Source organism: Rhea pennata, chromosome 4 (assembly GCF_028389875.1).
Source record: "Rhea pennata isolate bPtePen1 chromosome 4, bPtePen1.pri, whole genome shotgun sequence".
In the NCBI taxonomy this organism is placed as follows: Eukaryota; Metazoa; Chordata; class Aves; order Rheiformes; family Rheidae; genus Rhea; species Rhea pennata.
The window spans coordinates 29,986,292-30,012,689 of NC_084666.1; the positions used below are offsets into that span (position 1 = coordinate 29,986,292).

The 26,398-nt window shown below is 37.2% G+C and overlaps 1 protein-coding gene across 6 annotated transcripts in view; it reads left to right on the forward strand.

The window, feature by feature from the left end:
- Nucleotides 1-2,599: 2,599 nt before the first annotated feature.
- Nucleotides 2,600-26,398, forward strand: part of EXOC1 (exocyst complex component 1) — a 33,340-nt gene continuing 9,541 nt past the window's right edge. For 2 of the 6 annotated variants that reach the window (XM_062575595.1, XM_062575598.1), the window contains exons 1-11: nt 2,600-2,747; nt 8,524-8,657; nt 9,507-9,637; nt 11,619-11,778; nt 13,425-13,612; nt 14,550-14,777; nt 15,029-15,161; nt 15,365-15,474; nt 15,994-16,047; nt 20,030-20,179; nt 21,890-21,995. In XM_062575595.1, the coding sequence (XP_062431579.1) occupies nt 8,534-8,657; nt 9,507-9,637; nt 11,619-11,778; nt 13,425-13,612; nt 14,550-14,777; nt 15,029-15,161; nt 15,365-15,474; nt 15,994-16,047; nt 20,030-20,179; nt 21,890-21,995 (1,384 nt within the window). In that variant the 5' untranslated portion in view covers nt 2,600-2,747; nt 8,524-8,533. Of the gene's footprint in view, nt 2,748-3,398; nt 4,195-8,512; nt 8,658-9,506; nt 9,638-11,618; nt 11,779-13,424; nt 13,613-14,549; nt 14,778-15,028; nt 15,162-15,364; nt 15,475-15,993; nt 16,048-20,029; nt 20,180-21,889; nt 21,996-26,398 lie in introns of those variants that run through there. The other 4 variants (XM_062575599.1, XM_062575601.1, XM_062575596.1 and 1 more) reach the window with 3 other exon arrangements.

Genomic DNA, 26,398 nt, shown 5'->3' on the forward strand with positions numbered 1-26,398 from the left:
GAAGTATCCTGTTTTTTAACTCTTAAACCACCATCAGAAGTAAGAACACATGGAAAGAAAAAGGATTTTGGAATATTTTGTTTGTAATACTCATTGATACCATAAACATTTTTTTCTACTTAAATGATTCATAAATTTCCTTCAATTCTGTGCTACAAAAAGTGCTTTATATCAACATTCAGATAAGGTGGTGCCATATCAACAAAATGGTGATGTTCCACTGGAGTTCATGGATTTAAGATAAATTTTCACCAGCTAAGAGCCCTGAGCTTATATTTAAAACAGAAGGATTCTGTTCCTGTGTGTTCAGTCTTGGATCAAGGCAGAATTTTAGGTCATTTTTGAAGGGAAACAGAACAGACAAGGGGCCTATTCCAAACTGTGACTTCTGTGCTGCTTCCAAGTTCTTGTCCTCCCTTGCATATTGGAGTCACTCATATGTGTCAGTATACTGACCCATCTCATCCCAGTGTTCTACTTGTACAGTCTTTCTCTGTCAGACTTTCTCTGTCATCTGCCTATTCCGCAATGGCTTCAGTCACTTTCACAATATAACTCTCGTATCTTCTCTCAGAAAAATGGGAGTGTATTATGTAATTTGTAACATGTGATTTTGGAATATTTTGTCACGAGTTAAGGCTCATATTGGAAGATCAAAGAGCTTCTGGGGGAAGCTGAAAAAGGAAGAGCTATGGCACCCTGCATACTGTAAAATGATCTCACAATGACTGTTTTAACACGTATAACCACATTTTAGCATTAACCAACTAAGTCTTGCTTTTTGCACTTAAACAGAATTAACAATTGAAGACAGAAAAGGAGAAGGGTTTTGGATTATTAACAACAAAAGCTTTATGCAAGCCTATCCAGTCCTTCATGGCTGCTTTGTCTAGTCTTTATAGATCCAGCAACAGACAGTTTTATTTTGTAGGTTAACCAAGAAATTACCCTATTGTATTTTCTTTTTTAACCTTGGCCCTTATGAATATTACAGAACATGTATACAGCATATTGTTTTGTAAGTCAGAAAATAAAACTATATTCAGTAAATCTGTAGTGGTCAGCAATGTTTTCAGTCATGTGGGAAGATGATATAATAATGATGAGATTGCTGTTTTACATATTAGAAGTCTATCTTTGCTGGCAACTTAACTATTACAATAACTTGGAGAAGATATTTACTATTGCTTTTTATTAGTAATGGCCTGGGTAACAGATTTTATCAATCATACCTTAAAAGCATAGTGATGCATTAATGTGACATAAATCATACAGTTCAAGTAATCTGTAATGATTTCGGTCTTCTCTTAACTCTGCACACAAGCATTGAAAAAATAGTATATTATTTTTTATCATTATTTTATCATTTATATGAATGATAAAATTGAGTGATGTATATCGATCATGTGAAAAACCTCCTTCACAGCAATATTTGAGCTGTAAGGTAGTTTCTCACTGAATGCAATGATGGCTGCAAGTAGCTAAAGCTAGTTTTGGACATCATTTCTTATGGTTATATTCCAAATCCTAGATGTGGCAATTAGTCACAGAGTAACTTTTCCCTCTGACTTATCACTGGTATTGAAGACAGTGAGCTACCAACGGTACTTCTGAATTAGAGATAGAGCTAAAATCTGAAGTGCCTTTCACAGAACTGAAAATAATTCTAATGTTGCGGCCAAGTTTGAATTATAACTGTTCCCTTGCAGTTGCAATCAGATATAAAATTCTTTGTCACTTGAAATTCTGAAATACTGTCAGTTAAATCATTAAGAAACTTCCTGCAGTACCAGATACATCTGCATTTCTTTTATTAATGTAAAAGTCACACTCAGTAAAGATCTGAAAGTGCATAGCTTTATTAATAGTTAAATACTCAACTATCGCATATGAGAGGCAACAAAAAGTGCAGAGTATTAATTACTTAAAATCTCATGACTTATGTCCATGACTTATGTTGTTTTGAAAGTTCATCCTACTTCCAAGAATTTTTCAGTAGAAATCTGCCCACACTTTTAAGAGAATGAGTTCTGTCTATCCTCTAAATTCTATAAATGATAATAAATTAGAGCGATATTTTTAGTGGATATATAATTCATGGACAGGAAGCGGGACAACCCTTTTACAAGGCAATGAGACACCAGAGAAACTGAGGGGGCCTCGGAAAAAACTGCTGGTTCACCTCAGGCTTAGACACTTAAGAGCGCAACCCAGGCAGTCCCTAAACACCACCACGCACTTACAGCACCAGCCTAGCAAGTTCACCTAAGTATATATACATACCTACCACCAGGCTTTTATAGGCTAGGCCGGCTGGGCGCCGCGCCGCGCCGCCTCAGGGAGGAGCAGACCACGCCCTAACCGCCGCCACCGCCCGCGCGCCTCCACCGCCCCCGGCCCCGCCCCTGGCACTGCTCCGCGCTCCTATTGGCTCGTCCCACTCCGCCCCTTCTCGGGCTCGTGCGCGCGTTGCCCCGCTCTTCCGGGAGGGGGTGCGCGCGCGCGTGCGCGCTCAGCCCGGTGCTCTGTGGACGTTCTAGCCTGCCGTCTCTCTGCTAGCCCGGGGGGGAGGAGGGGGCGGTGCTCGGATCACGTGAACGGAAGCGGCTGCAGCGGCGGAGCTCGGCGGCCGTTGGGGGGCAGCGAGCGGCGGGAGGTCGCGGCCGGAGCGGCCGCGTCCTGAGGCGGAGGCACCTCCTCCCTCCCCCGCCCCCCCACCCTCGCTCCGCCCCGGCCGGGGCTTTTCGGTGAGAGCGGCGCGGCGCCGGCGTCCTCCGCCCCTTCCCCCGCGGAAGGGGACCTGTGCGGGCCTGCTGAGGTCCCCGGGGCGGGTTGGCCCCGTCCGAGCCGCCGGCTCGGGTGGGGCCGCGCCGGGGGTGGGGGGTGGGATGGCCGCGGTACTGCGCGCCTCTGTCCGGGGCCGTTTCTCTGAGGCTCGCAGCGGGAAGGCGGCCGGGCTGGTGTCGGGAAGGCGCTTGGAAAGCTGCGGCTGCTCTGAGTGGCTCTCTCGAATTTTCCATGTAAACGAGCGATCTTTTATGTGACCACTGGTGGTGAACAGGTTTCCCGGGAATTTTACAATTAGGCTGCGCTTTTACATGAGGTTACTAGCTGATGTGGTACAAGAGTGTCATGTTTTCCTGACTGCATGTGTAGAGAGGCCAAACAGTGTTCATTAGTGGCTTTCCCGAGTTGCTATATTGAATCTTTCCTATGTATTTGCTGGGCAGACTGTGCCTGTGAGATGGTGTCTTTGATAAATTCCATGTAGAAGAGGTTTTGTAACATTCCCTTACCTTACTGAAAAGACTATTCCTGCAGTCTCACAAGGGATTTATTAGAGTCTGAATTGAGCTCAGATCCCTCAAAGCGTGTTTCTGAGGAAGCAGCTCAGTCTCCAGCTTCTTGTACTTGGTTTTGTGCTTCTGTGGGATGGCAGGAGTTGTAACTCATGCATGAAGACTGTAGCAATGTACTTGGTCCCGACCTACAGTGAAGATTGGGGGAGTTGTGACTCAGTGTTCAACTGGTAACAGAAGTTGGGCTATATGTCAGGTGTGTGATCTTGGGATTGATGTATCCTGTTTTAGAGGAAAGGTGTATTCTGTACAGTTGTGAAATTTTGCATTAGTTCCAAAATGTGAGGATTGGTGACTTGCAACAATCGGTCTAAATGTGATTCAGAGCAGTAGGTGAAATCCTGACTAGAAAAGAAAGGTGATATTTCCAGAATGCAACAGACTGTTGTTACCTTGCATGTTCATCTTATCCACCTAGTGAAAAATAACTGAAATGACAAATGAAACAATTTGGAAAGGAAAAGCTGGACCAAGCATTCAGAAGAGGAGGAAAGGCATTAGAAAGCAACTAACAGTGGAGTATTTCAGTGCTATAGGGTTGTCTTATAACTGGGATTTATCTGAATGTTCTAAACTCTTAGCAGTAGTGATTTCAGCTTGGGATATTGCCCCTTTTCCCCAAAAGCCCTTGAGTTGCTAATTGTTAAAATTACCAAATTCCCTGAGTTGAAAAATGTGCTGGACAGCTCAGCTCAGGCTAGTGGGACACTGAACACTATGAGTAATATCAGAACTTCTTCATATAAAGAAAAACACTCAAACATCTCTTAAGTGTTGCTATTTTTAGATTATTCAGAGCAGTCTCTGTGGAGTGTGAGGACTTGTTGTGAATCAGGTGAGTATTACTAGTGACCAAATTTTTTGGAACATGATTTTTGCTTTTATGATCTTTTCTAGCTTAAGTGTGGTTTTGGATTTCTACACTGAGGACTAGACCATGCTTCGCTAAGGAATTGGATGATTATACAGGAATCTTTCTCAAAAGTCCCTTTCAGAATTGTTCCTTAGGATTTTGGTTTTGTTGGTGAATAGTTAATTTAAGGTTGGTCTCATCCTTGATCGTAAACTCATCTTTCATCATACACTAATACACTGGAAGATTTTCTCTCAGCGTGTTGCACATTACTTGAAGGCACTACCTAAAAAGATGTCAAAACCCTTAGTGATTGTCTCTTTTTTAAAAAATAAACAAGTTATTAATACGTTACATGTCTAAACTTCATTCTTTTCTTACAGTTACTTCTTTCTACAGTAACTTTCTCCCATTGCCGGCTGCTGTTATTACATAGAGCGCTGGATTACTAAAAGCCTTCCAGATCCATTTTCCCCTCCTCCCTCTTTCCATTTTTTTCCTTTTTACCTCCTTGTCTGCCCCACTTCCTACAAGTCCCCAGGAACCAATTTTCTTAATCAGGAGAGCAAGCTTTTAGGTATTGTGAGGAAAGTACTTCTGCTTTCAAAGGTGAATGCACCTCATTCATACAACCTGTTGGTCTCACTTTGTATCTGCTTTGTGTGTGATTACATTATTGACATTAAACTAAATCTGCCAATTTACCAGAAGATTTAAAAGGCAGATGTTGATGTATGAGGATACTACCTTCTCTGTTCACTGTTACAGGCTATGAGAATAGGGAAACAATATCTGCAGAAAAGACAGAAATTTTAGCAGAAGTCTTTTCTTTTTAGCAATTCGGTTAGAGTACAATATTCAAGATCAGCACTTCATCCATCCCTAGAAGTTTGTTGCTAGGCATACATGCTTTCTTTCTCTTTTTCTTTATAGATACCTTTTTACTCCTTTTCTAGATGAGAAACTCCATAATTATAAAATCTGTGATTTATGTTTCTGGAATCTAGTTTACATACACCAGAAAAGGCAGCAAATGAGTCAAATGTAGTGCCTTATCTTTGCAAAACTGTACTGTGACCCTTTTAGATGAAGGTGGCCTTGGACTTGTTTTTTTTCTACCAGCTATGAAGATGCATCTCTTCATTCTGTATTTATGTAATAATTGCCGGATTCTTGTTGGAAGATGATAAGGAACATGAACAGCCTATTAGGTTCTTCAAATGCATCAGTAGCAGGAGCAAGACTGGGGAAAATATGGGGCGGGGCCCTGGTAACGAAAGATACAGAGGAGGCAGAATTACTGAATGCCTTATTTGCTTCAGTCTTCACTGGTAAAGGGCAACCCTCAAGAATCCCAGAGCCTGGAGACAAGGGAGGAAGTCTGGAGAAAGGAAGACTTTCCTTTAGTTCAGTAGGATAAGATTAGAGACCTTCTGGGCAAGCTTGACACTCACAAATCCATGGGCCGGATGGGATGCACCCATGGCAGATGTTGTTGCCAGGCCGCTCTCCATCATCTTTGAAAGGTCCTGGAGAACTGGAGAGGTGCCTGAGGACTGGAAAAAAGCCAGTGTCACTTCAGTTTTTCAGAAAGGGCAAGAAGGAGGACCCAGGCAACTATAGGCCTGTCAGCCTCACCTCCATCCCTGGAAAGGGGATGGAACAGCTCATTCTGGATATCATCTCCGGACATGTGGAAGAGAAGAAGGTGATCAGGAGTAGCCAGCATGGATTCACCAAGGGGAAATCCTGCTTAACCAATCTGATAGCCTTCTCTGATGGAATGACTGGCTGGGTAGATGAGGGGAGAGCAGTGGACATTGTGTACCTTCACTTCAGCAAGGCTTTTGACACTGTCTGCCATAACATCCTCCTAGAGAAGCTCAGGAAGTGTGGGTTAGATGAGCAGACAGAGAGGTGGATTGAGAACTGGCTGAAGGGCAGAGCTCAGAGGGTCGTCATCAGTGGTGTGGAGTCTAGTTGGAGGCCTGTGGCTAGTGGCATCTGCCAGGGCTCAGTACTGGGTCCCATCCTGTTCAACTTCTTCATCAGTGACCTGGATGAGGGGGCAGAGTGCCTCCTCAGCAGGTTTGCTGATGATACCAAGCTGGGAGGAGTGGCTGATACACCCGAGGGCTGTGCTGCCATTCAGAGAGACCTGGACAGGTGGGAGAGCTGGGTGGAGAGGAACCTCATCAAGTTCAACAAGGGCAAGTGCAGGGTCCTGCATCTAAGGAGAAATAACCCTATGCACCAGTACAGGCTGGGGGCTGACCTTCTGGAGAGCAGCCTTGCAGAGAAGGACCTGGGAGTGCTGGTGGATGGCAAGTTGACCATGAGCCAGCAATGTGCCCCTGTGGCCAGGAAGGCCAATGGTCTCCTGGGGTGCATTGTGAAGAGTGTTGCCAGCAGGTCGAGGGAGGTGATCCTGCCCCTCTACTCAGCCCTGGGGAGGCCTCATCTCAAGTACTGTGTCCAGTTCTGGGCTCCCCAGGACAAGAGAGACATGGAGCTACTGGAGAGATCTAGTGTAGGGCTATGAAGATGATCAGAGGGCTGGAGCACCTGCCCTATGAGGAACGGCTGCGAGAGCTGGGCCTCTTCAGCCCGGGGAAGAGAAGACTGAGGGGGGATCTTACCAATGTGGACAAGTACCTGAAGGGAGGGCGTGAAGGGGACGGAGCCAAACTCTTTTCAGTTGTCCAATGTGACAGGACAAGAGGCAGTGGGCAGAAATTGAAGCACAGGCAGTTCCGCCTGACCGTGAGGAGGGTTTTCTTCCCTGTGAGAGTAACGGAGCACTGGACCAGGTTGCCCAGAGAGGTTGTGGCATCTCCTTCTCTGGAGATCTTCAAGGCCCACCTGGATGCAACCCTGTCTACCATGCTCTAGGTGACCCTGCTGAGCAGGGGAGGTTGGACTAGATGATCTCCGGAGGTGCCTTCCAACCTTACTGATTCTGTGATTTAATAGTGCATAGTAGCTGGCAGGAACAGTGAAGCAGGTCCTGGCAAAATGTTAAAAAACAAACAAAAGACTTGAAGCCTTTTTTCTAGAGCCTTAGCTCTGTATTTGTACTGCTAGATAATGTCTTTCAGGAATTATTCTGTTCTGGAGAAGGAAGTATGTTGTGAAAGAGACCTCAATACGCAGAAGAAAGATATAACTTTTAAGATGTAGGAAAATATATTTAATTCCATAATGTAGATCCTGTTCAATGTTGGACATTTAAAGAAATGTAGTGTCTGCTCACTGGATCAAGTTATAAACCTGAGACGGCTAATACAGCAGTAATAAGCTTCCAGTAACACTCTCCAGGAACTGGCAAGAATCAGTTAGATAGCAACCATAAGCGTTCTGTACAGAGCTATCAACATGGGAATATCTTTTTTTTTTTTTTTTTTTTTTTGGCTACTGAATAAATATAATTTTCTTACTCTGTGTTAGGAAAGGTGTTTGGTCGGATTACTTGAGAATGCTTTCATAACATGAGATTAACTGCTAACTTAGAATTTATCTATTTCATGATACCTAGGGAGAAAGGAGTGGGGAAGTGTATGGGATGCAGAGGTACGGATCCTGAAACAGAATGATTTTTTTTCCCTTTACCAGAAGAGAATTTAGTTATTTTTAAAATATGTATGTGATACATTCAGTCCTTCAAGACTTAAAGTAAAAATTTAAGTTAGACTTGGAATCGCAGTGTATCGGTGCTGCATTGAATGACTGCTGCAGTATGCTTTTAGCCCCAATTTATAAGCTTGATCTGATGAAAGAGTCCTGAAAATAAAATCAAAGGTTTTAGGTGTATTTGAGTGATTCTGGATTTTAATTTCTATTTCAGGTCATCACTGTAGTGATCTTTAGATTTGGATTCTCCATCCTGTCTCATTTTGTGGGGCTTTTTTGGTCACTTGTCTTTATACAGGTTTTTACAGGATTCATAGCATTTGTTCTTACCCGTTCTAAAATTCTGCTACCTAGTGAAGGAGTCTTGTTTGTTTCTTGTTTTTTTTTTTGTTTCTTAAATTGTGATTACTGTTTGAACTTTTTTCTTAATGTTCTGTATTCTATTTTATTATTAAGAAGCTGTTTGATGTCCCTTGTATTAATCTGAAAGATCATCCTAGTGCTGAGAAATTACTGTTTTCTAACTTTCTATCTAAATCATGTATTTCTAGATTATGATTCATTAAATTACCTGTAAAATGTAATTTTAAAAAACTATAGTTATAATTAAGACTAGTTCTTTTTGTGTATTTTGCTAGCCTCTTAGTCTACTTGAATGTATGAATTCTTGAAATCTTTCAGCTGAGAAAAAATGACTGCAATCAAGCATGCTTTACAAAGGGATATTTTCACTCCCAATGATGAACGCCTGTTGAGCATTGTGAATGTATGCAAAGCAGGCAAAAAGAAGAGAAACTGCTTTTTGTGTGCCACAGGTATGTAGTAATACCACATAGTATTTCTGTCTTCACCTTTTTTATTATTTTTTTATTCAGTAGCTTTTTTCCTTAGCTTTATTTACAATATTTATTCTTGCCCTTTATAAAACAGATGCTTCATTTTTTTTAATGGAAAAATTGCTTGTAGCTTATACTTATGTTACTGCTTCTGTTAAAATAGAAACAAAACACTCTACTTTTCTTCCTTGCAAGTTACAATAAGATCTGAGAGTAAATCAAAATTATTTGTGTAGGACTAGATGGGCTTGTGAGGGAGGCTTTGTGTAGTGCTTAAAAGGAAATTTAGTAGACCTCCAGGTTGATCAACCTAAATATGATGCAGCAGGGAGTGCTGGTCAGAGTCCAAGACAGACAACTCTGGAAGACAGGAACTGAATGGAGTTCTAATGTTCCTTTGAGAGCGTGTGATTATAGTACACCTCTTCCAAGAAGATGTTCCTGTCCAATTTATCGGTAAATTAGCCAGCTAGAATTTTTTTTAACTGATGAATCTTAGAAAGCATTTTTATTTGGAATAGAATCTCTAGTGACTTCTTTGTATTTCCTCATTAGTGCAGCAATACAGCCATAGTTCTGCTATATCAAAACAATAGCCATAAATTGACTTTAGTACTTCAGAAGCTGTACAGAACTACGTATTTGGATGACTGAAATTTAAAATGAGCTGTGGGTACTGAGGATAAAACCTGTTTCAAGGAGTCGCTTCTTGTCAAATGAAAAAAACTGAATTGTTTGTAGGGGAGATTTAATAAGTTTAAGTATAGCAGAAACAGATCTTAAAGTAGTTTGAATATTTCAAAAATACTGTTATACTTCGTTTAACAGTGACAACGGAACGTCCAGTGCAAGTGAATGTGGTAAAGGTGAAAAAATCTGACAAGGGAGATTTCTACAAAAGACAGACTGCATGGGCACTTCGAGATCTTGCTGTTGTTGATGCCAAAGATGCTGTTAAAGTATGTGTAATTTTTCTTTAGTGCAAAATCTCCTCTGGACACTTCTAGTTCCAAATCAGAGCTAACTAATTTGGCCACTCATTGTCATACAGTTTTGATAATGTGTTTATTTGGGTTTAAGATGATACATGTCTATTACATTTTCTTCTAGTCGGAATATAACCATAGTAAACTGATTCTGAATAGTGCAGGTATACTTGAATAGAAATAGTCAAAATATCTGCCCAGTTTATTGTGAGTGGTCTTTTAGGGACTGTACAGTACTTGTGCTAAGAACCAGTACCTTTTTTCTGCTTCAAGTCTTATGTAAATTTTGATTCCAGAGTTCAGTTTCCTTTGAAATAAATCATGGCCATTCTATTGGACTGCATATACTCTTTTTGACAGGACACTCAAAACTTTATTAATGAGTAATATATAAGAGCTTAGATAAACTGTCCTCTAAATCATGACATTGGCTATTTGTTGGAAGGCATACAACCCTGAGCTGCTATTCTTTTCCCTAGAACAAGAAGTATAATCTATTTCTGGCTAATTGAATTCGTCTAAGATGAACAGGCAAAGGTGAAAATTGTTCATTTGGTGATGTGCAAATAATACTGACTTCAAAACTGAAAAACTCCTGAGTTTTTGTCAATGTAGGGTAAATACGCTTTGTTACTTTGGCTATTAATATACTTGTTAAATAGCTTTAGATTTTCCTTGCTGTTCCTTACTATCATGTTGGAGAAACACTAACTTTAGTTAAGATTCTGCTTAAAATTATTCTGTTCTGAAGAACCCTGAAGGGTGTTTGTTGTAGAACAGAATTAGGCTAAATGTGGTTTTGGGAAAATGCTCTAATGCACGTGCCATTTAATGAATGATTTTGTAAACTTTCTTTCAAAAAAACTTTGAATTCCAAACTTGCAGATATTAAAAAATGTCAGAATTAAGTGCATCACATCTTTGTCTATAACTGTTTGATCCTATGCAAAAGTCCTTCCCTCACCAGTTGTCAGATGACTCAAATTTTGTGTAATAATGTACTGGGGAGGGGGGATGGAGAAGAGGAGAAAGATGTATAGCAATTACTTTTCTCAATACAAGCTCCTCCTCATAGCTCATATTGTGCTGTACAGAAATTTTCACTTCTCATCATGGTTGGTTTTGTGCACCACCTGCTTCTCCTACAAATATTAGTAACAATATAAGTAGTATGTAACAGCAATAGTAGTATTCATGTTTACAGACTATTTGGAAGTAAGAAGTTAATGCACATCTGAAGCAAAAACCCTTTCATCAAAAGAAAGCTGAACCTTGTAAAATGCTTTTACTATGATCTTTAAAACAGCCTGTGATCAGTTGCAGTCAATAGTGGGTGCATAAGTGACTATAGAAAGGAAATTAAGTATTTTAATCAAATGTTATCAAAACAGTTTTGTCGTCCGGGTATATGCTTGTTTTAAAATGTTTTTGTAGTAGCTTTTTTACCTAGAACCCTTAAAGAACCAAGTGGTCTTTTTTTAGTCTTTTCCTCTGGTATGAGATGCCATCACAGCTATAAAATATATAAGGTGCTCATAATTGTTTTCCCTTGCCAATTCCCTTGGGTTTGCTTGAGCTCTGCTGTGTATGTTGTCAATAACTCCAGCCATGGGTTTTGGTGACAGAAGGCTAAAACACAACATAAGGCATTCTGAGGACAAAATTTCATGACAGACACATTGTATTTTTTTTAAGCTGTCACAGGTTTTTGTGTTATGTGTTACTGTCACCTTGTCTATCTTGAAAAAACATTTTCTTCATGATTTTTACTCATACATGTAATGTTATAGCTTCATTAAGATGCATCTAGATGCCAGTACAAGCATATCAGTTCAAGGTTGGCATCTGTGTAATTTCATTTTATCCTGTCATTTCAATAATTGAGTAAATGGTCTCTGCTGGTCAGAGATTTATTTATGACTGTTAAGCCTGAAAATTATCTCATCTTTTGCAGGAGAATCCTGAATTTGACTTACATTTTGACAAAGTGTACAAATGGGTTGCAAGCAGCACAGTGGAAAAGAACACTTTCATTTCATGTATCTGGAAACTCAATCAGAGATATCTTAGAAAGAAAATTGACTTTATTAATGTTAGTTCACAGCTTTTGGAAGGTAAATTTCTACAGCTGTATGTTAAATGTAAACTTTAAGAATTACGAAGATAAATACATAAATACACTCACAGAAAACAGATATACTGAGTAAATAAATCCTAATGTTGTTTTTTTATATAATTTTACTCCTCTTTTCGTATTTTTAAGAAGTCTTCATATAAACAAGATGCTTGGAAAACAGATCTTATATTGCAAAACTGGATCAAAATTATGCTAGTGAAATCCTAAATATCACTAAGTGTATTGTGTTTCTAGGATACTCTGTTTCTTGAACAAAATAAAACCTACCTGAAAGTTTTATTAGGCCTAAATGTGTAACAAATCTTTGTTTTGGTTCTCACTTGCCCTGAGCGAGAAAAATGCTTTAGAAAGTGACATTTATATAGCATGCTAGAGTTTATAAAAGGTTATATCTTGTTTCTAGTTCAGGAACGTGAAATATCTGTTAAATTTGGCTGGAAGTGCAGCTTGGATGCTAATAGGGCTTTGTATTTTGTGCACTCCATTATGATTTTTACATTCATGGTATCTTTTAGTGGTTAAATTTTAGTGAAGACTAGTGAGTAGACACTTCATACAGTGCTTCTTTAAGAAGTGGCCAAACTGCTGATTGATTTTAAGTAGTAGACTGATTTATACAGAAGAATTTGAGTAATTAGAAGCTTAAAACAGGGAGGAAAGCAGCTCTGTTTTTCAATGTTGACTGAAATTTTGCTTTTCATTGACCGCTAACTTTTCAAGTTCTTGAAAAATTAAAACATTCAAATTATTGCCACTTAAAAATATGCATGCTGTACGTGCTCTGCCTAGCTAACATTCTCTGCTTCCTTTCTTCTGCTTTTCCATACCTTTTAATTCTCCAGAACTGCCTAAAGTTGCAGAAGGTGCGTAACACCTTTTTCATTTATTCTTCTTTGTGGGCAATTTTTCATAATTAGCTTCTTTTTTAAATCATGCATCCTAAATTGCTAGAGGTAAGTGTCAGATGTCCTAAACACATTTTACAAGGAGTACACTAATGTCCTGTAAACTTTGTTAGTCTTTGAATGGCTTTTTGTAATTAAACACTGAAATGAGAAATCATAGTTCATTGAAAGCTTAGTTATATAATTTTCATTTCCTTCAATATTGTTCTTTGTGTGGTGAAAATCACCTTGAGCAGCAAGACAGTTTTTACTTATTTTGATGATGTATTTCTTAACTAACGTTAGTATCTTTTAATGCTATGTGTACCAAAAGAGAGACTCTAGTTATTCTGTGAAATTTCTGCTAATAATTCTAGAATAGTACTGCAAAATATTCAGACATTCATTACCAAAATAAGAGATGGATGAACTGAGGCAGTGTATCCCTTTATATTTGCAGTACAGGAAGGTGGCTATTTGTTTTTTGCCTATGCTACTTAGTTTGGAGGGCATCACTGTTGTGAACCTGTTCTGGAGATCTTACTGAAATACATGGAAGACTGAGACTTGACTTGAAAACAGTGTTTATCTAGGTAACAGATGCTTGTTGTGAAAGCGATTTAATGGTTTCATCTACTTAGAGCTGAACATACTTAGTTACGAACATACTTAAGTACTTTTAAAATGCTTGTGGCCTTCTGCTTTTGATAACGTGTTTTATTTTGCTTCTCTACATAAGAATCAGTTCCAAGTGGAGAGAATCAAAGTGTTGCAGGAGGTGATGAAGAGGCTGTGGATGAGTACCAGGAATTAAATGCAAGAGAGGAACAGGATATTGAAATAATGATGGAAGGCTGCGAATATGCCATATCTAATGCTGAAGCCTTTGCAGAAAAGCTGTCTAGAGAGCTACAAGTACTAGATGGGGTAAAGATTTCTTTTAATGTACAGTATGTTAGCCTGTGAATTGGTTTTCATTGATACTGACTATGTAGTGTCCTTTGAAAAGGTAATTATGTCTGCTACATATTTAAAAACATACCATTTACATATTCATATCGCTACTTCTAAACAGAATTACATAGTGCCTTGTATCAGATTTTAGAGATTTTAGAATTCAGTATTCACCACCCAGATTTTCTAGGGTGAGCCTTAGCTTTTCAAATATGGCATAGAGAAAAAAAGAAGGCAGTCTGTTTATACTTTTTCTTCCTTCCTTTTTTTTTTTTTTTTTTTTTTTTTTTGAAGTGGGGGGTATGGTGAGACATTATTTTATTTTATTTTATTTTATTTGTTCATAGGAGACTGTTTTAGTCTCATAACATTGCAGAATTCAGCCATGTTGTTTGTTGGTTTGCTCTTTAAACAGTGGAACCTTCCAGTGTTTTGTCACTTATAAATCCCCTGCATCTTCTTTCTTCTATCACAATCTTGATGGAACAGTCAGAATCCTCAAACTGCTGACTTCTGTATTCATCTTACATTTTTGAAAATGACTGTTATCATAGTCATACTGAAAATGACAATTTTATCACTTAAACTGTTTTTCTGGAGCAATAAAAATGTTCCAATATACTAGGGATTATTGCGTTCGATTTTTATTTTTCTGCAAATTAATACTTGACTCCTGAGAACTAGAGAAGTTTTTGGTTTTGTATCTTTTCTTTATGAAATAATGAAGTGCCACAGACTGAGGGACTACTATGTTCAATAGCACTTTAGATGAGGAGAAATTTTTCAGTCTCTTTCAATCAAGAGTTTGAAAAATGTGTTTGATATATCCCCGTGTCTTCATTACTGTCAGAATGCTTTTGAGATACAAAAAATGGTTATTTAGACTCTTATGGCTTAATTTTCTGTGTAGGCAAATATCCAGTCAATCATGGCTTCTGAGAAACAGGTGAATATCTTGATGAAGTTGCTGGATGAAGCTCTGAAGGAAGTTGATCAGATTGAGATGAAGTTGAGCAGTTATGAAGAAATGCTTCAGAGTGTAAAAGAACAAATGGATCAGATTTCAGAAAGCAACCACTTAATCCATCTTAGCAACACAAACAATGTGAAACTACTGTCTGAGATAGAGTTCTTAGTGGTAAGAATATTTGTTGTGCTTAGCATGACTGTTCATGTTAGGTGTAAAGTCCTTTATGTTGTCACCTTCCTTATCAGCCACGTATGAAGTCTGTTTAAGATCAATTTGTTTTTCTGTTTTATTCTTGCACTAGCTTATGTACATTTTTATAATGATGGAATTGTATTTATCATTCTTTGTTTAGCAGAATTGCATAAAGCTAAACTCAACCTGCCTTTGGCTTATAGATAGTACTATTTATTATTTTGTAGAATCATATGGACTTGGCTAAAGGTCATATAAAGGCCCTTCAGGAGGGAGATCTGACCTCTTCTCGAGGCATTGAGGCCTGCACTAATGCAGCAGATGCCCTTCTGCAGTGTATGAATGTGGCTCTTCGTCCAGGTAATGATTTTGTTAGACTACAGTCTTAACACGTGGAATTTATTGTGGTAGCGCCTTTATTGTAAATTCCTTCGCTACTAGTCTTAGGTATTGTTTCTGTACACAGAGGGCACAGTCACCTGTCACCTGTGGTCCCTTCTGTTCACACGTATGTTATAGCTATGTAGTTTGTACCCTGAGACGTTCTTTTTGTTTGCTTTTAGGACACGATATGCTTCATGCAGTCAAAGAGCAACAACAGCGATTTAGTGACTTGCGTGAACAATTTGCACGGAGGCTTGCCAGTCATTTGAACAGTGTATTTGTTCAACAGGTATTAACTTGCTACTTTATCTGAAATTTTCTGTCACAGACTTTTTCTGAAAAGAACACTCCAACTGAAATTGGATGTGTTCTTTGATACAATCAGTAAGTGAATGGACTGCTAGAGGCAGTTCAGGTGGAGAGATTACTAAACATACCAAACTACAGTGACCATAGAAATAATCTTATATATACAAAAAAAAAAAAAAAAATCAAACCCACTGCACAGTTTGGTCTATCTGCATTAAGCACACCTGAGATTTATTTTTAGCTGTAGGGCTTGATTAGTTGAGGAAAAAAATGTTAATTTTTAAGGGTTAAGAGACTGAGAACATCAGAGTCCTTGCTATCGGCACTTCTGTAGACATTAAAAAAAAAAAAATTAAACATTCAAAGTAAAACTGTTAAACTTTGGTTTGAGCCTTAATTTGAAATACTCAGAAATCACTGTCCTGAGATTTGTTGCATGCGGATGGGTGTTTTTATGCATTTTTTTGTTTTGTTTTCTTTTTTTTTTATCTCCAATTAGTTTACTCAGACCCTACTTCAGCTCTATAACAAGTCCTACTATCTTTCAGTTCCAGTGAGTACATCAGGTTTGATACAAGCTTTTGTAACTAACTTTTTTTTAAGCTTGCCTCATCTAACTAGCAGCTGCATCTTTGACTTTACAAATAAGAAATTTATCCATATTGTTTGTGGAACACCAGATCCATGCCCCTTATCCCTTCTAGTATTTGCATCAGCTCCGAAGATTTGTTTATCTGTGTGTTAGATAACGTTCATCTGAACTCTGGAGTTTGCTAAAAGACAGTGGAGCACTGAGATGTGTGGAGAAAACATATTCAGAAAACTATAATATTTGCACAACTGTACAGATATTACAATTACAAACAATTGTAATACTATTTGTAAATAGAAAAGTAATTCAGTTTCTATATGTATCGGTGCAGTCAAAGTCTTAAAACTTTTGTAATTTTTAATGTATTCTAGAAAATGGACCAGAATTATGCCAGATAATTGTATAGAAAATTGTATTTGAGAGTGCAAGCATGGCTCTTTACAGCAGGGATAGTTATTTTCTACATTTTCTTCATTTTGCAGAAGAATTCCAGTTAAACAGCATGCTAAAATTTTAGTCTTTGGCTTCTTTCCTTAAGAAAGGATGTTTCTCTTACTGCTTCTCATTTTTGAAAAACTGGGCATATCCAATCTGGCTGGGCCTCAGTGAGCAAGGAGAAGCCTGAATGAGCAGAAATGATTATTCCTGTGTAATATTAAATATATTAGCTGAAATATTTTTAAGAAGGCTTTTCAATACTATTGAGAATGAGTAACCATCATTTTGCCATTTTATTAAAAAATATTTTTTTGAATCCTGGTACTAATAGTGGTCTCAATCTTTCACATAAATACCCTCTGAAAAATTTTAGCCAGCTCTTTGCCACCAGATATTAATCATCAGGTAAAAATGTTACACCAGTGCAAGTTAAAGCAAGAGCATGTAGTCTGCAAGAAATGAGCTCTGTATTAATTTTTTTTGCAAAAAAAAGAAAAAGTTTACCTCATTTTGAGCTGTAGATATGTGTTACCACAGACTTGTGCATTATCTTACAAAAGTGACATTGTTTTGTTAGTCAGATGAATGGAATGTAACCATTTCTCAGTCCCACATTATTGAAAAGTCTAATAGGAGTGTTTTCTGTTATCCTTAAAATCTAAAAATTTGCATATTTGTTTAGAATGTTTCTTTAAAAAAGAAATGAAAGCACTTCAGGAGAAATCTAAATCAGGCAAAGGTCGTCATGTTCTGGTTGAGAACTCATTAGATAGAACGACAAAGTTCTGTTGTGCTTTTTTTTTCTTCAGCTTAAATATATTAGCTTGAAAATGTGAGCTTATCCATTTATTTATTTTTAAAGCAAACAAACTCAATGCTCTGATTCAAACTACTGTCATAAAACATTAGGGTATTTCATCTCCTCTACATAAAAATGAAAACAAATTTCTAAAATTTTAAACAGAAACACAACTTTGGATTGCAGCTCACTGAAGTGTCAAATCATCTGCAGTAAACTGCTACTAACAGTTAACATAGCTGTCTTTACTATGACCTAATAGTATTTGATTAACTTGCAAAAATGTATCTGTAATTTTAAAGTTGTTTTTTTCCTCCACAACCAGGTTCAACATTCTATTAAAATGCAACACTAAGCTTTCTGCCTTTGGAACAGTGCAATGAAATAGTTGAATAACAAACTTGCAGCATCATTTGGTAACAGTTAATATGACTGTATGCTTTGAATAGAGAGAGGAAGCCTGTTTTTTTGTTTTGTTTTGTTGGGGAAGGTAGAGTTAGACCAGATGCATTTTGTCTTGGAATAGACTTAAATTTTACATTGTTTGGGCTAGGACAACCAGAATAGTTATTCTGGAGAAGTTGGCTTGGGAAGGGACTCTTCTATGTAGTTTTATGAAGAATGTAAATACCAAGCCAAAAAATTACTCAAAAGAATATGCATCAGATGAAAGAAGCAAGAAATTTGACTATGTAATAGAGTATTTCATAGCAGTAACGTTAGCTAGCCTTTGAACTGATTTAACAAAGGAAATTGTGGAAGCCATCAGTTAAATAATTTTAAACTATAATGATCTTATTCCTACAGTATGCACTTTCATGTTTAAGTGTTTCATGCTAGGGGTTAGAAGAGAGACCCACAAATGGTTGCTATATCTAGCTTCAATAAAGCCTATCAAAGACATGTTGAAAATATTATGTTATACTTCAAACAGATATAGTAACTCACTTGTAACAAATGAAGATAACCTGTAAATTAAACTGTTAATTTACTACATTGTAACGGTGTGCTGCTTTCTCTTGTGTACCTGGTGTTTGCTTCTAATCAGTTTTTATAAATAGATGCATGCCAAGAAGTATACACAGTGTGGAGTATGGTCTCTGCAGTTACATATGCTGTATGTTCAACAGCTGTATGGCCACTGCTGGATTCAGATTCCAAGTTGTATGTTGCAATAATTACACTTTCCAAAGTTAACTTTCTATTGGATTCGAACTACAGTATTTCAGTTTTGTTTTAGAAGGGAAATTAACAGTAAGTGCGAACCTTCTTGGTAGTCTGTGAGAATAATTGAATGAAGTCCTCTAGGACTTTGCCTTTACTATGGGCTTATAGTGGTCCACATGTGTCTCATTTATGTATGTCATTAGTAGGAGAACAGGACATAAAATAAGCATGTGTTGAGGTTGGATATGAAAGTATTCCAGCTTTATGTAGAAGCTGGCTTTTTTTGCATTGCATTAACTAGTTAATAAAGGTTAGTCTTTATAATGAATAGCAAGACTAGTATACTTTCATTTAAAAGAAAAAATTCTAAAATGCATTGTCAATGCCATTAGGGCTAACTAGTACCCAATACAATAGAGAAGAATGAGTCAAAGTTGCTTGTTTTTGACTCTCTGATCCAAACTGACAGCCGTTACAACTTTAAAAAGTGCAAGGGCAGCTTTAAAACTATTTTTATGTTCTGCCTACCTGTCATATCCAAGCCTAAGTGTCCAGGAATGCCATTTCTGTCAGGGGATATTGACACTTGTTTGACCTTTTTAAATTGCCTGCATATTCTACCACAGGAACTACGGGCTGACTGCTTAAAGCACTTTTTTATGCTGTTGTGGCACAAGCTAATATTTAAGGTCTTTTACTGTATCTATTACAAGCCAAGTAATAAATGCTTAGTGGAAAATACTAAAGCCATTTCAACGTTAAACTCCTCTCCTGTGCTTTAACATTGAGCTAGTAGTTTGTGTTCTGCTACCTCACTGAACTGTGGTGTCATCTTGCTTGTCTCCTGGATTGCCTAGGAAGCTTGCGGGTTCAAGCAGCTGAAAGCTTAAAAAGCCAGATCTTAAGTTGCTATGGAATACAAAGCAGTCTCTCCTTGAGGATTACTATTTTTTTCAGATGATCTCCTGGAGAAAAAGAAGGAGGAACATGAAGTTAGTAACTTGCTTTTAAAGGATTGGTTTATGCTGCGTGTCCTAATCTGCTTGACTCTACGCATGTAGAGTCTAAACTTTTGCTGAACTGGTGTTTTCAGAGGTCAGAAGAAGCAGTTTTTTTTTTTCTTTTTTTAATTAAGACAAATAATATAGCATTCCTTTATGTTCTTCAGAAACAGCTGAATTCTTGTTACTGGACCTTCAGTCTTGCAGTCTCATGTAAAAAGTGTACAACTGACGTTTCTTGAAGGCAAAGTTAGAAGCAGTTGCAGCCTAACAATGAGCAAGCTTACTAAGGTGGATTTGCTGCTACAACTATAATATCTTAGTCTGTGTTATAATATCTGTGTTATGATAGTGTCTAGAGACCCAAGTTAGAAAGATACATATTACTTTAGAGATCTGAAGTTGAGGTAATTTCTGATTTTACACAAATACTTTTGATGCTTTTCTGTTTGTATGAATGAGATGCTGTGAATGTTTAAGTTATTCAGGAAATCCGTATAGTATATCAAGATTTATTTTAATACTTTCTTTTCTTAAGGGTCATGATCAGAGTTCCACGCTTGCCCAGCACTCTGTTGAATTGACATTACCCAATCATCATCCATTTCACAGAGATTTACTTCGTTATGCTAAACTGATGGAATGGCTCAAGAACACAGACTATGGAAAATATGAAGGTCTAACAAAGGTATTTGAAATGCTCAGATGCTTCTAGAGAATTTACATAATATATTCTTTTTACAAAAGTCAAAAAAAATGCATGAGCGTGTGCATTTTTCTTAAGCATTCCTTAATTTTAAATGTAATTCATTGCCTTCCTTTTTTGTTCCTCTATGGACTGGGAAGAGAAGACTGAGGGGGGATCTTATCGATGTCTACGAGTACCTGAAGGGAGGGTGTCAAGGGGACGGGGACAAACTCTTTTCAGTTGTCCTATGTGACGGGACAAGAAGCAATGGGCAAAATTCTGCCTGAATATGAGGGGGGAATTTCTTCGCCGTGAGAGTAACGGAGCACTGGACCAGGTTGCCCAGAGGGGTTGTGGAGTCTCCTTCTCTGGAGATCTTCAAGGCCTGCCTGGATGCAACCCTGTCTACCATGCTCTAGGTGACGCTGCTAGAGCAGGGGGGTTGGACTAGATGATCTCCAGAGGTCCCTTCCAACCTTACTGATTCTATGACTAGGAAACTTCACTTTGATGTTTGATGCATTCCGTGTTATTTTCCAGATTCCATGTGTGTTTGTTTTGAAGCATCATACCATATTAATCTCAATGTTTATGTAAAATAATTTGCTGTTTTACAGTCTAGTGAGAAGAATAATTTTTTTCATATTGATAGACTTATTTTTAGTTTTAGTTCAGCAGACCTCTAAAGCTTTTGATATTCTCAAAATAGAAACATTTTGGCCTTGTATTTGTGTAATTTTTAACCATGTTGCTTAACACTGGCTTGAAGTGAAAAAGTGATTACAGATATATAGAAATTCTTGAAATAGAAAGTCAGAGGAAAGTTAGTCCTTAACAGCAAATTGTCTTTAATAAAAGTACTGTCATTCAATCTTAGTTCAAATTGTGGAAATTTCAAATCAGACTCCTAAAATGGCTTTGAAATAGTTGTTCATCTGCTTTCAGTGCCAGTCAAATGTTCAGTGAACAGCTAACATCTTTTTCTTCAAATAAACTAAAAGTGACAGATTTATAGATTGTGTGAGTTAAATAACAGAATTCTGAAGAAAACAGAAACAAATTATTGAGCTGGTCTATCCATGAAGTAAATCTTTTAACTAAATTCTAAAATCGGAATATCTTCAAACTTATTTCATCTGTTGTACTCTTTATCTTTTGAAATTTGAGCTTATTTTCAGCAGTGTTTCAAATAAAAATGAATTTGTCACTCACTTAACTTTGTAGTAGGCACACAGCCTTTTCTTTTTTTTTTTCTTTTTTTTTTCTTTTTTTTTTCTTTTTTTTGTTTTTTTGTTTTCTAACAGAACCCCTCTTAGCAGGGGGTGGTTTAATTAGGGAAGACATATACTCAAGAGGATGTGTAGGAATGATATCTTATTTGTTTTTCTGGCATAGTAATAGAAGAGGCTAGGGAGAATAGTGCTGAATTCTCTCCATTCTACTTTGGATTAAGTTCTGCTCCACGACCTGTAACTCCTGTATGTACCACCATGTATATATTTCCTATGGACGGGAAATAGCACTTTTTGATTTGCTTCTCCACGAACTCTCTAGTAAAATGGATATCACCTACTTAATTATCCTGAGTATATATTTGCGTGTATATGTGTCCAAAGCAGTTTATTTTGTACATTTTATTTCCATGCTGCTTTTAAAAAATGAGTAGTATGTATACCCAACTGTTAACTAACTTTTGATTTTTCATTTAAGAATTATATGGATTATTTATCACGACTATATGAAAGGGAAATAAAAGATTTCTTTGAAGTTGCCAAGATCAAGATGACAGGCACAACCAAAGAAGGCAAAAAGTTTGGTAAGAGTCTAGGAGGCATATTTCTTGCTTTATTTTATGTGTAAAAAAAAAAAAAAAAAAAAAAAAAACTCATTGCAACTTCCAGAGCCAAAACCGTAATGCTGTCCTGTGCCTAAGCTGGAAATTGGCTATGTTTGTCAAGGTAGGAGGTGAATGGAAAATGTGGTTAGCAAAACTAAGGTCAAAGAAGCACAGTGAAATTTCCTGTGAAATCGGGCAGGATCAGAGGATGAGATATAATTTGTCAGATTTTTAACCTAGTCTCAATTTTTGCTGAAGAACTACTCAATTTTATTACCGGATTATATTTGAAAGATAACTCCTGTAGTTAAAGTAAGCTCAGGAAGCTTGCATACATGTTCCTTCTGCTATTTCTGCTTTTTGTAAGATTTCTGATGGATTTTCAAGAGGCTAATTTTAATGTTAATTCTACCCAAGGAAACCTGTGTATTTTGTTGTGTTTTCAGTGGGATTTACATATATAGTCTAGGACTAGAAATCATGCTTCTTTAACTTGTCGGCCTTTCCACTTGAGGGAGTATGCATCTCTATTAGGGAAAAAATGATAATGAAAGTGAAGCCATTTTAAAAGCTACCTAGACCCTTAGCAAACAGCAAGTGATATAGGTGCATTTATATATTAGCTATTCTACATTTTGAAGTACACTTTCAAAATCTGTTTGCTTAAGATATCTATATTTGCCATAGTTGACTAGCTTGTAAATCCTAAATTCGGAAGTGAAGTGTAGGTTGAACTAGTAAATTCTGTCAAACCTATTTGGGATCCTGAGCTGATGCTTTGAAGCTTGTGATAGAAAGCAGAAAAAAAAATGAGAAAAAGAAAACAGGAGAGTTGTAAGACTTGGCTGGGGCAGGGTGAGGAGGAAAGTTGGAAAGAAAAGCCTTGGCAGGCTGTTGACCATGGAGAGCAAGTGGTGCCATAGTATGTGACAGTCACAACAGTTAATTTTTATAAGTCTTGAAAAACTATCTTATTCTAAGAACAAAAAACTTTAAGTTGATTTTTAAGACACTTCATCCTGCAACGTTTCGTGTGATTTGTATTTGTGAGGAGACAGTTATTCTTGACTTCTGTAAGTGTCTTGAACTGCTGCTAATTTAGAGAAAGAACTTGCCAGGCTTCACCTTGAGAGAGTTTCTGCTGAATATTTGGGTAAACTTCAAGTGTGTTTAAAATTTGTACAAAACAGAGTCTAGGAGTAGAGTAACAAAGGATTTATTTTTATTTTTATTTTTTTACTGGTTGTCTTGATTTGATTACTTTCGTAACAGGTTATATTTTCACAAGCCTGCAAGAAAGTATGTTTTTGAGTCTCACTGGTGACTGCTTGACATGGAAAACTTGACCCAAATGTTCAGTCCTCCAAAAATTGGTAGTCATCAGTCTAAATAAAGCCAAAATTGGAAACTGTGTCTGGTGGGAGACTCTGCCAGGATTATTAACGTTATGGTTAGTAAGCTTTAAATAATGAGTATTAATGGCTGCATATTTGAGGCTGCAAACAATTTTGACAATGAATTAGATCACCTTCTTAAAGAAGACTGCTCCTCAGTACTAGTCATGTTCTTAATGATACCATTTGCAAAGAAGGAAAGCAAACTTTGCTTTTTTAATAAACAGCTTTTATTAAATGATATTTAAATATTGAAATGGATCTATATGCAAGTGATGTATTTATTTTGTAACAGCTTATACTGTGTGATTTTTAAGGCATATATATTGAAGGTGGTGATCATAATATTCCTAACTGTACATTACTTCATTAATTCAAAATATATCACTACTTAATAGTATACTTAAGGAATAGGGTTAGATATATAATGCTCCAGCTGTACTCCAACACTAAAGAAGACCTGATTTCAAGCTGCCTTGGTGTGTGTTCTTGCCTTTTTCCTTTTTCTTTTGTTTTTCTTTTTTTGTGTGTGTGTGTGCTTTGGGAATAGCACTGCTATTTGAATGCCTCAAGTGCAGATGGGATGCTGGGAGAATTACTCTGGCATTCTATATGCAAGGTTCTCTGTCTGCATTTTTATGGCAAAAATATTCTGGGTCATGAGCATTCACACTTGTCTTACAGTCTTTGTTTTTTCTCCTGATGAAGCCAAGACTTTGATACTTAAATACCATAAAATCAAATGTGGGAAAGAGCGCTACTGTTTTTACATAGTTATATGATGTGGCTTCTCAAATGCAATATTCACTATGGCTCTTCTGATCATCTGCAGCCTGAACTTTGCGTGCATCTCTCTGCATTCTGTAATGTAGTCCCATGTGCTTGGGAATTGGGGATTGTGAAGAATTGGGACTGAAGCATGACAGATGCATGTGCTAAATACACCAGACTTAAAACTATATTTAAAAAAAAAACATATAAGGTAGGCTGGAATTAAATTTGTGTTTGACATTAAAATTGTCAGTGTTGTTGCCTACTTAAGAACATCTGGTATTTAAGACATGTTTGTGGCATTTGGAAGTATTTACTTATTCTATTACTGTAGGTCTTGCTTGCTTGCTCCATTTTAGGAGGGCTTGAAGCATCCATCCTCATCAAAGATCTTAATACCATGTATCGCTTTTAGTGTATGTATGCAAATACCTTTTACTGGTTAGGGAGTCTCCATTTACCGCAAATGTGAGGACACTTTATCATGCTCATTTACTCTGAATTTCAGTTTGAAGTCCACTTGAGGAAATTGTTTTATTCTGCAAAGACAATCAAAAATATAAAACAAATTTTTTTAAACTAAAAATTTGTTGTTTTCATCCTCTCTGAATCTGCAATCATTAATTTTTGATGCAGCATGAATAACAAAGGTATATTCTCTGTGTAAACATCCAAGTTGCTAACAGGAAAACACAACATGCTTGCCGGTTTTATTAGAGATGACTTTAAAATGACTTTGCAGTATTGGTGGGCTCATTTAATTAACGGAGGTGGAAGTTATCTCTGACTCAGTACAAAATTACATAAATACGTTTTCATTTCTTTGTTTAGTATACATAGAACAGTTGATCTTGGAAACTGAGTCTTTTGCAATATTAACTCTAACAAATAAAATAAGTTAATGGACTTCTCTGTTTGGGAGAACTTTAAAATAAATGTTACTAAAGGAAGTTCATTTTTCTCTGAGCAAACCATGTAGAGAAAAGTTAGTTTAATACTTAATCTGTTTTCCATGTAGTTTAGACACTGAATTTCTAGAGTAGTACTTCTCCAACTAAATGTGTTTGCAATGTAGTTACTTGCTGCTTATAGTTCTCTGCATGTTTCTTTCCAGTTAGAGCTTAACTTGCATCTTGTGCATGGTTTGTGCAAACTGCATTTTAACTTGTCTTTGTCTTTGATGCTTGCAACCTAATCCATCCCAGCTACACTGCCTCGAAAAGAAAGTGCTGTCAAACAGGAAACTGAGAGTGAGTATAACTAGTTGCATTAGTTGGTATTGTCAATGCATGTGTATCAATGTGAAGATGTAGTGCTGCATCGTGGAACACGTACCTAACATTAAAGCAATCTGTACAGAATTAAATAAACATTAGCAGAATCATTGTTTTTGCAAGGCACAACTGCAATTGTTCAACATAAAAGTTGGATAAGACAAGGTTTACAGGTAAAGGTACCATCTGCTTTTCCCATGCTACTAATTGATCTTTATAAAAAGTTTGTACCTGAAAGCTTGTCTTAGCTTTCCAACTTTTCCAGTAGGTTGAGGTAAAATCTTTTATTAGGCCTATGAACTTTGTCTTGTATGTGCCCCTAGACCATGATAGCTATGACAGGATACCAACATAGCAATTCAATGAATTGTTACGGGATTGCTTTTCAGTTCTTTTGCAGTTGAAATTCGAGAAGTTTACTTATGGATCAAATATTGATGATACCTTATTTTTGTTACTAGTTTTCTCTACTCTGTTCCAACATTACTGAAATTCCAGAAAACAAATGTTCCTCACCACCAAGGCAAGGCCCTGGAATATCAAGGAGAAACATCTTGATGTTCGTTATGATCAAAGGGAGGAGGGAGCATCAGCAGCAAACAGTAGAGTATACTTGGTGTTATAGATCAGAAAAAATAACTAGGATAAACTATGTAGGCAAAAGGATGTTAAAAAGTGGAAAGATCAACTTCAAGACAAGGTGGAAAGTGCCTGTGTGTACATGAGACTTTTTAGTTTCTTCCCTTTGTAGATTAATTTTCGTGCTTACTGACAGTCTTTGGCCAAACTGAATTCACAATGATCAAAACTGGTCTTTGCTTCCAAGTGTTTCTTCTAGCTGAAAACTTTATGTGAACAACAGTTATGTTCCTGTTATACTTTTTCCATAACTTACAATGCAGGCTTTTATAGCTACATTGTACTTAGCTTTGAAATTTGCTTA